Here is a 17,578-nt window from a genome sequence, read left to right as displayed (position 1 = left end):
AGTCCCTGTATCTGTGTGAATTGATGCGCGAGTGTGCATGTGGAACACTCTGATCTATCCCCTGTTCTGGTTGTTCAACCAGGCGTCTCCTTATTTGATTGGCCATGTTGACTGCACAACTGTTTTCCTTCCCAGACACAAGTGACAATTTTATACATTGATTTAAGTCTTATTTGGTGTCTTATTCGGGATGCAGCTCATCCCTCCGGCCGATTGGTGACAGCCAGACAGGCCGGGGATCGAGCGGAGGCTGTTTACAGGCTCCCATGGCTACGGACAGAGGCGGGCTTTACACTAAGTCTCTGCCCCATCCCCCTGAAGTGACACGACACGGGTCCGGAACGCAGAGCGGATGGCGTGCGTTCCAGAACCCGGAAGTGACATCCCTCTGAGGAGATTGCGTTCTGGACACTATTAGCGACCGCCGAGCCGGCTTCACTTCGGCACATGAGGGGCTCTGGATGTGTGGGGACCGGTGGTCGGTGGCGCAGGGAGGGCGGGGACTCTGATGTCATGTCACCATCGGTGTACAGGTAGGGCCACAAGAGAGATCTTGGATGGGTAAGTTCACAACACAACACACATAACCCATGAACCTGCCAATAAGTAGGAGCTCATCCCACCCAGAGTGTGCACACATAGCTACAACTTCATGACACAAAATGTTATGCGTTTTTATATTTTTTTCCCTTGGTTTTTCTTCCCTGGTTTACATTTCATGATTCTGTGGGTCCTGTTGTTTTCTCCATTTGTGTTTTCTCCATTTGGGTCTTTTGGGTTGTGCTTCCAACTACAAGTTGGTGGCCACTGGTGTTCTGAGAGTTAATATTCATCTAAGGCAGAGAAGGCTATTTGGTGCACTGGACGGTCCCGCCCACTCCTTCTGGGGGGAGGAAGGGGGATGGACCGGTTTAATTGAAGCTAATATATATTTTGATCTGCTACTGGTATGACCAGCTCTGAGGAAGGGAGCTTGACTCCTGAAACACGTTAGCGGTCCTATCTTCAAGGACATGTTCCAGTTCATGTGTGATGGATTCTTGTAACACGATTTTAATTATCTTCATGTCTGTGAGTATGCATTTGGCATTTTATTAAAATTTTATAAACAGTGACCATGGGTAATGCACTAGGTGTTTGCGCCTCCTTTTTCTTTTCTTTTATGTACCCATGTTGGTGTTCCCTGCCTGAGGAGAGCAGCACGCCAGTCTTCCCCTTTGGAGTGAGCGCTTGGCTGAATTGTTTGTTTACAGCCAGTGAACAGCAGAGTAAGTAACCCTGGGAGAATTTTTCTATCAGAGAGCTTACTAGACCTGGGCATGGGGAAGGAAATCTAAAGCACATATCCCAGGCAGTGCCAGTAGAAGGTCACCTATATCCCAGGGCGAACATATCAAACTGTGCCCCCCCCCCAATATGTATGAGCATTATGTGTCAGCAAAAATCTCCCCACCCCAAAAAAAAACAAAACATTGGGCACTAATCTGCATGATTAGCCCGCACATCCCTACTAGCACAAATCCCCCCCCCCCCCAAAAAAGATATTCTCCTCTTAGTACAAATCCCCCCTTTACCATATCACCTATTCTTGTACAAACCCCCCAAAATTGACCCTCCTAGCACAAATCCCTTTCTCCCACCCCCTCCCAACACAAATCACCCATAAATCATCACTTCTAGCACACACCCAAATTTCCCTTCCTATAACAATTCTTAGCCCCTGCTGCTCCTTAAATTCCTCTTCCCAACACAGACCCCTTCCCCCCTCAATTTCCTTGAGGTGGCCCCCCCTCCACCCCCACCTCGCATGATACCACATTGCCCAGGGCAGCCGCCCCCTCCTTCCCACTCCTTGTCCCGATCCTGACCCCAGGTGCCTAAATCTAGTGCCTCCTCTAGTGAAAATGAACATTTTGCTGCTAGCTGAACCCCAGAATCTCCATAAATCCAGTCTAGAGACATAAATTGTGTCTGCAGCACAGAGAAGGAAGATTATCCGAGAGAAATACAGGAATACAGGACGGGGAACACAGCTCAGGAAAGTGACCAGGGGATTACAGGCTGATATCACCCAGTCCCCGTCCTACTCTGGACCAATCAGTGAGCAGTATGGGTGGAGGAATGTATTTAGTGTTAATGACTAGTGATGCACCGATCCGACTTTTCTGGTCCCGATCCCGATCTTTGGCTTTGTGAAACCGCTGATCCTGATACCGATCTGGAAGTACTGTTTTGTGAGCTTATAACAAAATAATATAGAAAAGAAAAAGGTGATATATGCGCTGCCACTTAGGTATCAGAATGAGAGGGACTGCGGATGAGCTATTGGTGTATTCATGAATGGCAAATCTCCATTTAAATGGTAGATATGAGATTAGGACAAAGTCCTACACCATCAGCAGCCAAAACTGGTATTTCTCTGTCGCTCATTGACAGACGCAGTCCTCTTTGATTAATATCAAATTGGGTTATACTGCCCTCTACAGGAGTAGGACACTAGGCAGAAGAAAACGTTCTGGCCACACCTTAGGGGCAGTCCCAGAGGGTATATCCTCCCTCTCTCCGCTACAGGATGTCAGTTTTTTTCTGTCTAGGCGCACTCCACTCGGGCGCTTAGTGCTTCCTGGGCCTTCCGCCATCAGGTGTCAGTGGTCCAGGTTTGCAAGGCGGCTACCTGGTCGTCGGTTCATACCTTTACAAAATTTTATAAAGTTGATGTGATGGCATCGTCGGATGCCTCTTTTGGCCGCTAGGTTCTGCAGGCCGCAATTTGAGAAGACCGTTGGTCTACCTCGAGGGTTTTTTTCTGTTGGGTTTTCAGTTGAGTCTCATTCTTTTGCCTGATGAGCCTTTAAGACTTCTAGTCGGCACCGGTTGGGCCTTCTAGATTGGATTTTGATTTCCGTTATCCCACCCCTCATTTGTGGCACTGCTTTGGGACGTCCCAATTTGATATTAATCAAAGAGGACTGCGTCTGTCAATGAGCGACAGAGAAAAATGGATTTTTGTAAGATCTTACCGTAAAATCCCTTTCTCTTAAGCTCATTGACAGACGCAGTACCCGCCCCTCTATTATTGAGTTGGGTTGGGTTAAATTCTCTGACACTGCTTTGTGACATAACTGACATCCTGTAGCGGAGAGAGGGAGGATATACCCTCTGGGACTGCCCCTAAGGTGTGGCTGGAACGTTTTCTTCTGCCTAGTGTCCTACTCCTGTAGAGGGCAGTATAACCCAATTTGATATTAATCAAAGAGGACTGCGTCTGTCAATGAGCTTAAGAGAAAAGGATTTTACGGTAAGATCTTACAAAAATCAATTTTTTCACCAAATACTGACAGAAATATTATGCACAAAATGAATCAGCGCTAATGGAATGAAATCTCAAAGGTTCTAGGAGAGCTGACTTTGCATCATGCTATAAAAATCCTGAATAAAACGTAAAATAAAAACAATAGGACTTGGACTTGCGTTATCACTGGTGGGCCTGAAACATATCAGACCAAAACCCTCTCTTCAACAATTCGGGTAAAATATATAAAATCAACCAAGATATCGCATCATGTGGTCAAAGTCGCAAAATCAAGCATATATCTGTCTTCAATCTCAGAATCTAAAACCGATAATCATAAAAACAGCCAAACTAGCACAACATGCGATCAACATCGCAAAGAAACATGTGTGTGTCTGCCTTCAATCCAAAAGCCAAATGATCGCTGAACACATCCAAAAAACAAATGGTATCAGAAGATGATGAATAAATTATGTATGAGTGATGAATCCACGTGTTCCAATATTAATCTAAGTGTATAAACGAATGTATAAAATCTATATATAAAAATCATACAATATTAAAATAAATAGATATCTGTAAAAAACAAAAATTCAATAGTTTAAATTTAAAAGTGCAGATAAGTGTTGAAAGTCCGTGATAGTGAAATTTTATCTCTCAATAAGGATAAATTGAAGGCAGACACACACATGTTTCTTTGTGACGTTGATCGCATGTTGTGCTAGTTTGGCTGTTTTTATGATTATCGGTTTTAGATTCTGAGACTGAAGACAGATATATGCATGATTTTGCGACTTTGACCAGATGATGCGATATTTTGGTTGATTTTATATATTTTACCCGAATTGTTGAAGAGAGTGTTTTGGTCTGATATGTTTCAGGCCCACCAGTGATAACGCAAGTCCAAGTCCTATTGTTTTAATTTTACGTTTTATTCAGGATTTTTATAGCATGATGCAAAGTCAGCTCTCCTAGAACCTTTGAGATTTCATTCCATTAGCGCGGATTCATTTTGTGAATAATATAACAAAATAATACTTCCGGATCGGGATTGGCAGATACCTTATAACAAAACTTACTAAACGGTAAATTTAGCACTGCAGATATGCCAGTGCCACCCCCTTTCGCTGATGTCACTCTTCTAAATCCTGCTGCTGGACATCCAATAGGAAATGTCCACATCACACAGCCAGTGATGTGGATACCGAAAGAAAGACGAACCCCCCCCCCCCCCCCATAAACAGAAGAAGAATGCCTGCAACTGTAGAATTAGATGAGTAAAAGCTTTTTTTTTTCTCCAATTGAAGTGATTGAGGGAGGGTCAGAAGCCTGGAGAGTAGCATTAACATGCAACATAGTAGCGACGCCCCGGATCGGCCCGTGGGTCTGCTAAATTTTACCGATCCCCGATCCAGCTATTTTGCCAGCATCGGGGCCGATATCCGATCTGAATATCCCTATTAATGACCCACCTGTGCTGATCTCTGTAGGAGTGTCCTCCTCTATAAATGTCCCCGTTATTCCATCCTCCTCCATAGACTGCTGATCATCCCTCACATACGTCTCTTCTGCTTTCACCTCAAATTCTATATTGATTGGATCTCCACTCTAAACCAAGAAAATAATAGAAGAGGTCATCTGTAAAACATAAACTTCAATATTGTGACATCACATTTAAAAATATCACTTCAATAAGTCCATGTTCTAGATGCTCCGTCCCACCAACCTTGTAACAGTGAGGGATGGTGTGACCTTCCTGTGTGGAATCCCGGGAATACAGAGGACGGGGACATCTCTCTGGTGGGTTCCTGGTATTAGGTGGCTCCATCATATCCTTGTGTCCTTCTGAAAACTCCTCCATCACTCCATACTCCTCATCCTCCTCTTTATACTCTTCTTTAACAACAATATTATAATCCCCGAGGTTTCCACTCTGAATATATAATAAAAATGACATCAATGGTAACAATGCAGATAATGTAGAGATCCTAATGATACTATCAGTGATTGTTCCTCATCTACCTGATGATGGTGAGGGATGGTGTGACCTTCCTGTGTGGAATCCCGGGAATACAGAGGACGGGGACATCTCTCTGGTGGGTTCCCATTACTGGATCCATCTGTAGGAAACACACACACTGACTGAATACATTGTTTCTATGTGTTTATCAGATGATGGGGGGTCTAGGTGGATCCTCCGTACTGCTCTCTCCTTTACAATAAAGTCTCCTCTTACCCGGTGATGTGAGGGGCGGCTGATTCTCCATCATGACGTCCTTGTAGAGATCCTTGTGTCCTTCTAAATACTCCCACTCCTCCATGGAGAAATAGACAGTGACATCCTGACACCTTATAGGAACCTGACACACAATGATACAGTCACCATCCAGACACATCCCTTGTCTGTTACTGGATAATAGTTAGTGAGTGCCCATCTAATAGTTTTTTGAAACTATCAATGCTCCCTGCTGATACGACTGTTTGCGGAAGAGAATTCCACATCCTTACTGCTCTAACAGTAAAGAACCCCTTACGTATTTTAAGGTTAAACCGCCTTTCCTCTAGTTTTAGTGAGTGGCCACGTGTCTTATTGTATTTCCTTACTCTAAATAGGTTTCTCCATATGCTAGGGTCGCCAGTACAATATTTGTACACTGATATCATATCCCCCCTCAATCGTCTCTTCTCCAGAGAGAATAAGTTCAGTGCTTGTAGTCTTTCCTCATAGCTGATGTCCTCCATTCCCCTAATTATTTTTGTTGCCCTTCTCTGGACTCTCTCCAGTTCCAGCACATCCTTCCTGAGGACCGGTGCCCAGAACTGGACAGCATACTCCAGATGTGGCCGGACCAGAGTCTTGTACAGTGGGAGAATAATCTCTTTATTTCTGGAGTGAATCCCCTTTTTTATACATCCCAGTATTCTGTTGGCTTTGCTTGCAGTGGCTTGGCATTGCATGCCACTGCCAAGCCTGTTGTCTACCAGTACCCCCAAGTCCTTTTCCATCCTAGACTCCCCCAGAGGTTTCCCCCCTAGTGAGTAGCTTGCTTTCTGGTTTCTGGCCCCCAGGTGCATTACTTTACATTTTTCAACATTAAACCTCATCTGCCATGTAGTTGCCGCCCCCCCCCCCCCCCCCCATTATTTTGTTCAGGTCCACTTGTAAGGTTTCCACATCCTGCATAGAAGATATTGGCATGCCTAATTTAGTATCATCCGCAAATACTGAGATTGTACTCAATATCCCCTCCTCCAGATCATTTATGAATAAATTAAACAGGATTTGGCCCCAGGACAGAACCCTGGGGGACCCCACTTTTCACACCCGCCCAATTTGAGTACTCCCCATTAATCACCAACCTCTGTACTCTCCCCTGGAGCCAGTTCTCTATCCAGGTACACACCTTATGGTCCATACCTAGGTACCTTAGTTTGAACAATAAGCATTTGTGGGGAATGGTGTCAAAAGGCCTTTGCGAAGTCCAGATACACCACATCCACAGGCTTACCTTTATCTAGGTGGCAGCTCACTTCATCATAGAAGTTTAATAGATTGGTTTGGCAAGAACGATTTTTCATAAATCCATGCTGATTACTACTAATAATACCATTTTCATTACTAAAGTCTTGTATGTGGTCCCTTAACATCCCCTCCAAAATCTTGCAGACTACTGATGTTAGGCTGACCGGCCTATAGTTACCCGGGATATATCTCGGCCCCTTTTTAAATATTGGTACCACGTTGGTTTTTTTCCAATCAGCTGGCACCATACCCGTCTGTAAACTATCCTTAAAGATCAAGAATAATGGTCTGGCAATCACCTGGCTGAGCTCTTTAAGAACCCTCGGGTGCAAGCCATCCGGTCCCGGTGATTTATTTATGTTAACCACTTAAGCCCCAGAAGATTTTACCCCCTTCCTGACCAGGGCCTATTTTGCGATTCGGCACTGCGTGACTTTAACGGACAATTGCGCGGTCGTGCAACGCTGTACCTAAACAAATTTGATGTCCTTTTTTTCCCCCAAACAGAGATTTCTTTTGGTGGTATTTGATCACCTGTGTGATTTATTGATCGTGCGCTATAAACAAAAAAAGAGCGACGATTTTGCAAAAATAACAATATATTTCAAATTTTTTTATATGAAATTCCCCCCCAAAAAAATGTAAAAATCAAAATTTTTTAACATTTTTGGCCAATTTGTTTTCTGCTACATATGCTTGGTAAAAAAAAATCACAATAACCGTATTTTGATTGGTTTGCGCAAAAGTCATTGCGTTTACTAACTAAGGGAAAGATTTTTGTCATTTTTGTTGTTTTTTTTTTTTAACGAGTAATGGCGGGGATCTGCGATTTTTTTTTTTTTGCGGGACTGAGACATTGCGGCGGACAGATCAGACCCTTGACTGACATTTTTGACACTTTTGGGGGTACCAGGGACATTACTACAGTAATCAGTGCTATACATATGCACTGTTACTGTAAAAATGACACTGGCAGGGAAGGGGTTAACTTTATTGGGGAAGGAGGGGTTAAGTGTGTCCCTAGGGGCGTGCTTCTAACTGTGATTGGATATGGCTACTGGTGTAAGAACAGAGATCAACGGTCCTACATAGTAGAACCGTATGATCTCCATTTTTACACAGGGGAGAATGACAGGCGGCTTTGTTTACATTAGCCGCCTGCCTTTCTCCCTTCATGGCGGACGATTGCGAGTGACCGCCGGACATCGGGTCTGCCGGTCACATGCACGGACTTGTTCGGGAACGAGCTGGGGCGGAAGCGCGCCTCTGCGGGCGCGCGCTCGCCCGCTATTGGCTTACAAGCTAGTGACATATATATACGTCACTTTGCCTGGCCGGGGCTGACCACCTCAGTATATGTACTTGCGGCGGTCGGCAACCGGTTAAGTTTCTCTAGTTTAGTTCTAAGTCTATCTTCTGTTAGCCATGGTGGTATTTCCTGAGGTGTGTTGTTTAGTTTGGCCTTACAAGCTAGGTTCGTGTAGCCCCCCAATTCTTTTGTGAAGACTGAAGAGAAGAAATTATTTAACATTTCCGCCTCTTCTCTGTCCTCTGTGGCCAAATCTCCCTTGTCGTCTTTTATGGGGCCAATGTGTTCTGGCCTCGCTTTCTTACTGTTTATATACTTAAAGAATTTTTTGGGGTTCTTTTTACTCTCTTCCGCTATATGTCTCTCGTGTTCTTTTTTAGCTGCCTTGATTTTGTCTTTACATTTCTTATTACACTCTTTGTAATGCTTGAATGCTGCCAATGACCCCTCAGTCTTGTATTTTTTGAAGGCCTTTCCTTTAGCACTAATATACATTTTTATGTTGGAGTTTAGCCACCCGGGGTTTAGTTTTGCTCTTTTAAATTTATTTCCCTTTGGAATGCACTGGCCAATCCCTTTGTTTAATATGCTCTTGAAGCACTCCCATTTTTCCTCCGTGTTCTTTGTTCCCAGGGTTCTATCCCATTTGATATTTTCTAGCAGAGAGCGCAGTTTTGGGAAATTGGCTCTTTTGAAATTGAGTGTTCTTATATTACCCCTGTGTTTCCGATTACTATGATTAATACTGAAACTAATTGACCTATGGTCACTGTTTCCTAAGTTGCCCCGTATTTCTTGCTGAATTTTTGCCCAGTATTTCTAATGTCTCAGAATTCCCAGCACCGCTCACCTCTCCTGTCAGCAGCTCCATCATCTTTTTGGTGACTTCTAGAATCTTCTGCATGTTGTGTCTCTCAAGTTTTAGGGACTCACATGGAGGCACTGTGATGGTCATATGATCACCTGACTTCAGAGGAGAAAATCTCTGTATTGAAGAACCAATAGGAATATCATGTTAGAATCCCAGAATCCTCCTCACCTCTCTGGTTAGGTCTGTGTATTATTATTAGAGATAAGAATGGTATCATGTGACCTCCCAGAATCCTCCTCACCTCTCCAGTCAGCAGGTAGATGATCTCCAGGGTGAGGTTTAGTATCTTCTCAGTCATATGATTTTGGTCCTCCTCCATCCTCATTGGTGCCATCATTTGATCTATACAGGTCTCCTTGTAGATGGATAACTTTGGGAAATGAAGGTAAGAATTATTTGGATGATATTGGTCACAATAATATGTGGATGAGGGGGGGGGCAGTAATAGGAGAGTTGCTGTACATTTAAGAACTTCTGTCCCCATGAGAATACATTCTATTTTGTTTTTACTGAAGAATGCACAGCGCTTGTTTACACACCTGTGTGCACAGACACATTACAATTAATGGGCTTTATTTTAGCTCAGAGAAAAAAAGAAAAAGCTGTACTGAGCTTTTTCAAGCTGCGAGATGCTCAAACAGGAGTATCGTGTGCAAGAGGCCTTAATCTGGACTGTTTTGGATTTGTTACATCTTGGAGGAACTTGGACCCTCTTAGTCTGCCAGATCAGAATTTCCCTTTTCTCTGTTGGATTTGTTTGGTTTCTGAGCTGGTTTGCAGCTGAAACAGAACTCCTCTAAGAACAAGTGCTCACCAACGAATGAAGGAGATCCCTTCTTCATCTTACATAATATTCCAGAACAAATCACATGACCAGTGGGACAATAAGATGGTTAAGATTGCCAGTTCTGTAAGGTCTGGAAAAATAACTGCAGTTGGGGTGGAAGGACAATCATAGTCCCCCCCATATCCCTCAGAGTCCCCTGAGCCCTCCAGCCCCCTATTCCCTCAGAGCCCTGAAGCCTGACTAACCTCTCAAGTCCTTCATATACATTACACTTTCAGAGGCCCCTAAAGTCTTCCAGCTTTACTAAACCCTCACATCCCCTCAGCTCCTATACTTCCCTCAGAACCCTCAGTATTTTCCTCCCTCTGACACCAATGATGGAACATCTTCTTCATGGCAGGCTAGGAAATGTTTTCTTCCTCCTCACCAGCAATGTAAGGGGCTCTATGTTCTATACTCCTGACCCCTGCACTCCATCATCGTGTTGGCTGCATATTGTAATAATTGCCCTTTGTAGGCCATGTATGGTCAGGATTAGAGACGGGCTCGGGCGTGGTCGAGTTTGCATGTACCCGATCCCGCCAGGAAGCTGTCACTGCAGTTCACTAATCACAGGCAGTGAGACATTTACTGATCTGTGCACCTGTGGATCGGGAAATCTCTCACTGTCTGTGATTAGCGGAGTGCAATGTCGGCTTCCTGGCGGGATTGGGCACGTGAGAAATCAGTGGCATAGCGTGGGGGGTGCGGAGGGGGCCACTGGCACTGGGCGCAACATTTAGAGGGGCGCATCCCACGCTCGCCATCCGCGGGATAATAGTGTCCCCCATCCCTTTATTGTGACAAATTCAATACCCTGCCCGGCCGCCCGCCCGCTGTTTCCTGCCTTTACTGCCTCTTTGTGCAGGACGAGCGGTGGACGCTGAAGGTGTCACGTGTGGCCAGGGGGCGGGGCTGGTCGTGGGTGAAGATGGCAGCCGGTGGCTCGGTGCATGTGCAGCACCGCTCTTGGAGTCTCTCCATGCTATCCGGACCGGCTGCCTCCACACTGGCTGCTGGCTGCTGCTGCTGACACGCTGTGTCTCTCCTCTGCTCCAGATCGCCTCCTCAAGTCCCCAGTGTCTGGACACAGAAAGAGGTGAGTGATGTGCTGCCTGCCCCAGGAGCCCAGGGAAGTGGACATGGGAGGGGGGAGATAGGTCAGTGTAGGTGTCAGTGTATGGGGGTGTCAGTGTATGGGGGGGTCAGTGTAGGTATCAGTGTATGGGGGGTCAGTGTAGGTGTCAGTGTATGGGGGTGTCAGTGTATGGGGGGGATCAGTGTAGGTGTCAGTGTATGGGGGGGTCAGTGTATGTGTCAGTGTATGGGGGGGTCAGTGTAGGGGGTGTCAGTGTATGGGGGGTCAGTGTAGGTGTCAGTGTATGGGGGAGTCAGTGTAGGTGTCAGTGTATGGGGGAGTCAGTGTAGGTGACAGTGTATGGGTGGGGGTCAGTTAAGGGGGGTCAGTGTAGGTGTCAGTGTAGGGGGTGTCAGTGTATGGGGGTGGGGTCAGTGTAGGGGTCAGTGTATGGGGGGTCAGTGTAGGTGTCAGTGTATTGGGGGGGTCAGTGTAGGGGTCAGTGTAGGTGTCAGTGCATGGGTGGGGGTCAGTGAAGGGGGGGTCAGTGTAGTTGTCAGTGTAGGGGGTCAGTTTAAGGGGGGTCAGTGTAGGGGAGTCAGTGTGTGGTGTCAGTGTAGGGGGGTCAGTGTAGGGGGGTCAGTGTATGGTGTCAGTGTAGGGGGGTCAGTGTAGGGGGGTCAGTGTAGGTCTCAGTGTATGTGGGAATGTAGGGGTGGTCAGTGTAGGGGGGTCAGTGTAGCTGTCAGTGAAGTAGGGTCAGTGTAGGGGCGTCAGTGAAGTTGTCAGTGTAGGGGGGTCAGTGTAGTTGTCAGTGAAGTTGTCAGTGTAGGGGGTCAGTGTAGTTGTCAGTGAAGTTGTCAGTGTAGGTGTCAGTGTATGGGGGGGGGGGGTCAGTGTAAGTGTCAGTGAAGGTATAAGGTAGGTCTCTGTAGTGGTCAGATAGGTCTGTGTAGGTGTCAGTATAGTAATCAGGTAGGTCAGTGTAGTGGTCTAGTAGATTTGTGTAGGGGGCGCAAATTGCTTACCTTGCCCCGGGCGCTGACAACTCACGCTATGCCACTGTGTGAACTTGAACACGCCCGAGCCCATCTCTAGTCAGGATGGTCATTGTCTTGTCTATTTATTATCAATGCTGTTTGTTTAGAGGAACATATTACTAGAATTTATCTTCAAAATAAAGAAAATGTTCCGGCCCCAAAAGTGGGGAAATGTTCTAACCCTGAAGGAGTTAATCTAGGTTTCCACACTATATATGTGTGTATCATCATCTGCTGGTGATAAAAGACGTCACAGTGACTATGGAGGAAGAGGACGGACATGACGGGGGGGTTACTGGGTGTAAATAGAAAATAAGATCTTATTACCTCCTCTGCTGCCTCTTCCCGCAATGTCTCCTCTCTACTTCCTCCCAACTCACCTCTCCCCCGAAACTTCCTGTCTGTATTCCATAGAGACTTCCTGTCTGGGGAGAGGTGAGATCACCACCTTGTGGAGATCAGAGGAACTGCAGCCCTGAGAACCGTCTGGTAGTGTGAACACGGCCTTGTGCTGTGTGTGTATGTACTGTATATCCTTCCCCTTTCTCTCCTCCCTGAGTGTGTATGAAGAGGCGGAGCTCCTGCTGGAACAGCGGTCGGAGGAGGAAGCCGAGTCTAGGAGGGAGACTGACAGAAAGTGCAGCAGACTTGCAGGAGTGAGCGAGGAGGATCCAGTTCCTTTGCCATCGGAGGTGAGGAGAGTGTGAAGGATGTTTGTGACTCTGGTAGATGAAAAGCTGGGAGTCATATTGCTCTGGTGAGTGGGGAAGCACTACTAAGGGGGCGCCCTCACCATCACGTGTGTAAGAGGTGGAAGAAGGCGTGGCTACACTACAGCTGGCACAGTTTGGAGCACAGAGAACTTTCACACCTTATCAACTTTTCATTCATTTGTGGATTTAATTTAGGAAAATAAAATCATTGAAGTAGTTACAAAGTGGAAGCAGTGGACTTGCAGAGAACACTATATTGAGCACAAATTATTGTATGATTACATGAATTTTCACAGGTTTTTAGTTTATTTAATATAGCAGCCACTATTATGATATGAATGAAGTAGGTGTGAAGTGGAAGCAGTAGATCTGCAGAGAATATTATTTTGAGCACCTAACACTTTATAGATGAATGTATCCACATATTTTAGTGTGTATGTACTGTACACTGATCAGCCATAACATTATGATCACTGACAGGTGAAGTGAATAATATAGATTATCTCATTACAATGTCATCTGGAAGTGGGCGGGGTATATTTGGCAGCAAGTAAACATGTTTTCCCTGAAGTTGTTGTTTTTTTAAAGCAAAGAAATGGGCATTGCAGTTTGTTGTGTATGGGGCTGCAAGGGATGTGGGTGAAGAGATGGCACCAGGATGCATTATGGGAAGAAGACAAGCCGGCGGAGGCAGTGTGATGCTTTGTCTGGTGGAGTTCTGGTGGGTGAGTATAATGTTCTGGTGGGTGGTATAATGTTCTGGTGGGTCGGTATAATGTTCTGGTGGGTCGGTATAATGTTCTGGTGGGTGGTATAATGTTCTGGTGGGTGGGTATAATGTTCTGGTGGGTCGGTATAATGATCTGGTGGGTGGGTATAATGTTCTGGTGGGTGGGTATAATGATCTGGTGGGTGGTATAATGTTCTGGTGGGTAGGTATAATGTTCGGGTGGGTGGTATAATGTTCTGGTGAGCAGTAAATGAACACACAACTTAGTAAGATAAATAAAATGAAATAAAGGACAAAATAATTCCACCACCATTTTATTCTCAGCAGAGGAAATAGATACTAATAGGTTGCAGGAGATCTGCTTCATTTCAACCCCCGCCTTTTTTTTTATCAGATCTCCTGCAACCTATTCGCACCCATTTCCCTTTCTATGTCTCAGCAGATCTCCTGCAGCCTATTAGAACCCATTTCCATATTAGAGAATAAAATGGCGGTAGTTACAATGTTTTATGTCACACGATATTAGCACAATGGATTAGGAAACAGAAAATGTCAGTAAAAAACCCAGTGCAGGTAATTTTGGGGCCACAGACACAATCTATTCCCCAATTCATAGATTCCTAGAGAAGAGTTTGTTGTGGAAGGGAAGTTGGGTACAAGTCAATGAAACCCCCGACACTCCCAGCTGAGAACAATGAAGGAGATTACTATTCCAATCCTCCAACCAGTTTTCTGGCTGGGAAGGTCTGGGAGTCAATATTTCCCCAGCTGACCAGGAACAATGAAGGAGTTTACTATTCAAATCCTCAACAACTCGTTTTCCCACTCGCTGTTTCCCCAGCTGGCAGAGACAAGACTTTTTATAGAGTGTCAGCTTCTTGCATCGTCCAGCATCGGGAAATGGGTGATAAATACAATGACCCCTCCCCTTATATCCATAAATCCCACCCTCTTATCACCAAAGTAAAAGATGTGACAAATCATCGACGCGTTTCACCTCATCAGTATCCAGTGATCAACCATAAAGTGACATCAAAGTCCATCCAACGTCTCCTTTATATTTCACTAAATTATTATTATACAGGATTTATATAGCGCCAACAGTTTGTGCAGAGCTTAACAACATGAGGGCAGACAGTACAGTTACAATACAATTCAATACAGGAGGAATCAGAGGGCCCGACTCATTAGAGCTTACAATCTAGAAGGGAGGGTCAAGTGAGACAAAAAGCAAAAACTGTGGGGGTTGGGCTGATGGAGAAAATGGAAGTACGGTTGTTAGGTGTGGGTAGGATAGGCTTCTCTGAAGAGGAGGGTTTTCAGGGATCGTCTAAAAGCTAATAGAGTAGGAGATAATCGGACAGATTGGGGTAAGGAGTTCCATAGGATTGGAGGGACTCTGGAAAAGTTCTGGAAGAGAGCATGGGAGGAGGTGACGAGGGAGTTAGAGAGCAGGAGGTTGTGAGAGGAAGGAACAGAACGATTAGGTTGGTATTTTGAGACTAGGCTAGTGATGTAGCTGGGGGCTAAATTGTGGATGGCTTTGTAAGATGTTGTGTGTATTTTGAATGTTATTTGTTGGGTGAGCGGAAGCCAGTGGAGGGATTGACAGAGAGGAGTAGTGGACACTGAGTGATTGGTAAGGTGGAGGAGTCTGGCAGCAGCATTCATGATGGATTGAAGGGGGAGGAGCCTATGTAGAGGTAAGCCAATGAGAAGGGAATTGCAGTAGTCGAGGTGAGAGATAACCAAGGAGTGAACTAGGGGCTTTGTCATTGGTTAGGAAGGGGCGCATTTTGGAGATGTTGCAGAGGTTGAGGAGGCAAGATTTGGACAGTGATTGGATGTGGGGCTTGAAGGAGAGTTCAGAGTCCAGGACAACACCTAGGACCTTGGCATGCGGGGATGGGCCTATAGTAATGCCATCGATATTGACGGAGAAATCAGGGGAAGGGGCACGTGGTGGAGGAAAAATGATAAGTTCGGTTTTGGGTGGATTGAGTTTGAGGAAGTGGTGTGACATCCAGACTGATATATCTGATAGTAAATTAGTGATACGTGAGGAGACTGAGGGAGTGAGCTGAGGGGTGGATAAATAGATTTGGGTGTCATCAGCCTAGAGATGGTATTAGAAGCCATGGGAGGCTATCAGCTGACCCAGAGAGGAGGTGTAGATTGTCCAAGAACAGAACCTTGGGGGACCCCAACAAAGAAAGGAAGAGGAGAGGAGAAAGTAGAATTGTAAGTGTAGCACTGCCCCCTTGAGGGCTGCTGATTTTACACACTTTTGGATTCCCCTGGGTCACCCGTAGCAACTACAAGCAGAAATCATAGCACTTTACGTTCTTGGCTTGGTCAATGATCGGTCTAGGGGTTGATGTTTTTATTTTATATTGGGGTGGGAGAAGGGATGAGTGGGATACTCCGACACTTGAACTATTCACAATTCTGAGGACTCCTAACTTGAGGATGTGGCAAGGCCGCTACTTCATCCTGCCACTGGATAAATCTAAGGTAAATGTTCCTTATTGTATTTCTCTTCAGGGCACTCACCTAGAACCCCCTTTTCCTCCAGCTGACACTCGTCGACTGACTACACGACTCCGGAGTTGTCCCCTTCCTGGGCAGACCCATAGGCAAGATCCTCTGTACTTACAATACTACTTTCCAGATTCTCGCACTGCCTCAACTCCTCCAGTCAGCTCTCCTGGACCTCTGGGCTCAGCTCCACACCTCTGGCTAGCCAGGCTGACCGCCTGCGGCCACACTCCAACCGCTTCAGAAGAGGAGGCAGCCGCCACCCTCCTTCTGGGACTTTGTTCCCCGCCAAAGACCTTGTGCACCTGTGCCCCTGGCTTTTTATACCACACCCCACAATGCACCAAGACAGCAGTCTGTGCCAATCCCTGGGGCTGTATCAAAGCCTGTGTTCTCATTGACCAGATTTCAACTATCCAATGTGCCTCTCCATTGGGCAACATTTATCAATAGCACAGCAAGCAAGCATGATATCATATAATCATATACAGGACTTGGGTGCACACTAACAATGAGCATATTTACACGGAGAGGCAAATGAGGTATGACTAATCTCATAAAAAAGGCTTATATGTATTACCTCATTGATGCCTGGGGGAATGGTAGCAGAGAGTTTTTCGATCCAGAGAGTTTCGGCATGTAGGATTCGGTTGTCCCAGTCGCCACCCCTAGGATTGGGGGGGATGACTTGGAGTACAAAAAAAAAACATGGTATTATCAAATTTGTGATGCAGACCACTCACTTTATATGTACAAAATATCGGCCGATACCGATATGTCGTGACCAAAATATCGACATGGGCCCTGAAAAAACCTAACCGAAGGGTCTGGTATGGAAAGGGGGAGGGGAGCACGCCGTTTTGTTCTATTGCTGGGCAATGCCGGCATTCTTTTCTTTCCATTCATCTGTCAGTGGGGAAGCCCGCTGACAGCTGATGAGTCATGGTTGGTAAGGATGCGGGCGGCCGGCTTCCCGGCTTGCTGCTTAACAACCAGCTATTTCTTCACACAGAATTTGCATCGGTCGATCGTTTTTTTGACTGATCCGAATTCGAATCGTTCCGAAAAGGTGGAATTCCTTAGAAAATGAATAAACTAAACAAATTTTAAACAGATTTTGAACAAAACAACAAAATTCATTACTATTTCATTTGGAGATTTGGATACATCCGAATCTAGAAATAACCAAAAATTTGTCGGAATTTTTATTCGCACCGAAACGAATTTCACGTGTCTAACACTTAATGGCCAACCGCTAACAGCTGGGCTCCCAGCCAATGCAAATGGCCGCCAATGGCAGGGCCCACTCTCCAGGCATGGATCCTCTACATACTGTATGTGTGCCATAACACCACCCCGCTGATAGCTGGGGACTCAATGACCAATCGGGACATCCTGGAAGTCTTCTGGATACCAAAGGAAGCTTCTGACATCCCGCACAGCTGCCCAGCACCAGACCCGCCCACCAATACTTCCAATAGGTAGGAAAACCTCATACAAAAATGGTCCAATAAGTGAGGACAAAAAAGGAACGCAGCCATTGGCTTATTATGAACATTTATGGGGGTGGGGTCTTATGGGGGAGGAGCGAGGGCGGGGCTACCCAAACGTATGCTGCCACGGACATCTGTCAGGAAAGCACATTATGGCCACTAGAT

At 45.7% G+C, this 17,578-nt stretch overlaps 3 protein-coding genes across 3 annotated transcripts in view; 1 reads left to right on the top strand and 2 right to left on the bottom strand.

Moving 5' to 3' along the window:
• LOC309549119 (uncharacterized protein) overlaps nt 1-17,578 on the top strand; it is a 2,919,967-nt gene that overhangs the window by 450,189 nt on the left and 2,452,200 nt on the right. The gene's annotated exons all lie outside the window — the stretch shown is intronic.
• The window catches only part of LOC309549117 (uncharacterized protein), a 4,285,597-nt gene that overhangs the window by 1,926,480 nt on the left and 2,341,539 nt on the right, over nt 1-17,578 (bottom strand).
• The window catches only part of LOC309548679 (uncharacterized protein), a gene marked incomplete at its 3' end in the record, with an annotated part of 51,943 nt that overhangs the window by 5,052 nt on the left and 29,313 nt on the right, over nt 1-17,578 (bottom strand). The window contains exons 2-7 of the mRNA XM_082248641.1: nt 9,237-9,365; nt 8,975-9,109; nt 5,529-5,652; nt 5,315-5,412; nt 5,019-5,225; nt 4,765-4,900 (exon numbers count right to left, since the gene is read on the bottom strand). Of these exons, the coding sequence (XP_082104767.1) occupies nt 4,765-4,900; nt 5,019-5,225; nt 5,315-5,412; nt 5,529-5,652; nt 8,975-9,109; nt 9,237-9,365 (829 nt within the window). The remainder of the gene's footprint in view (nt 1-4,764; nt 4,901-5,018; nt 5,226-5,314; nt 5,413-5,528; nt 5,653-8,974; nt 9,110-9,236; nt 9,366-17,578) is intronic.

Source organism: Pelophylax lessonae (genome assembly GCF_965119305.1).
Source record: "Pelophylax lessonae genome assembly, chromosome: 3".
NCBI classification, from domain to species: Eukaryota; Metazoa; Chordata; class Amphibia; order Anura; family Ranidae; genus Pelophylax; species Pelophylax lessonae.
Note: the sequence above shows the minus strand (reverse complement) of the source record. Positions and strands in the feature narration are given on the sequence as shown.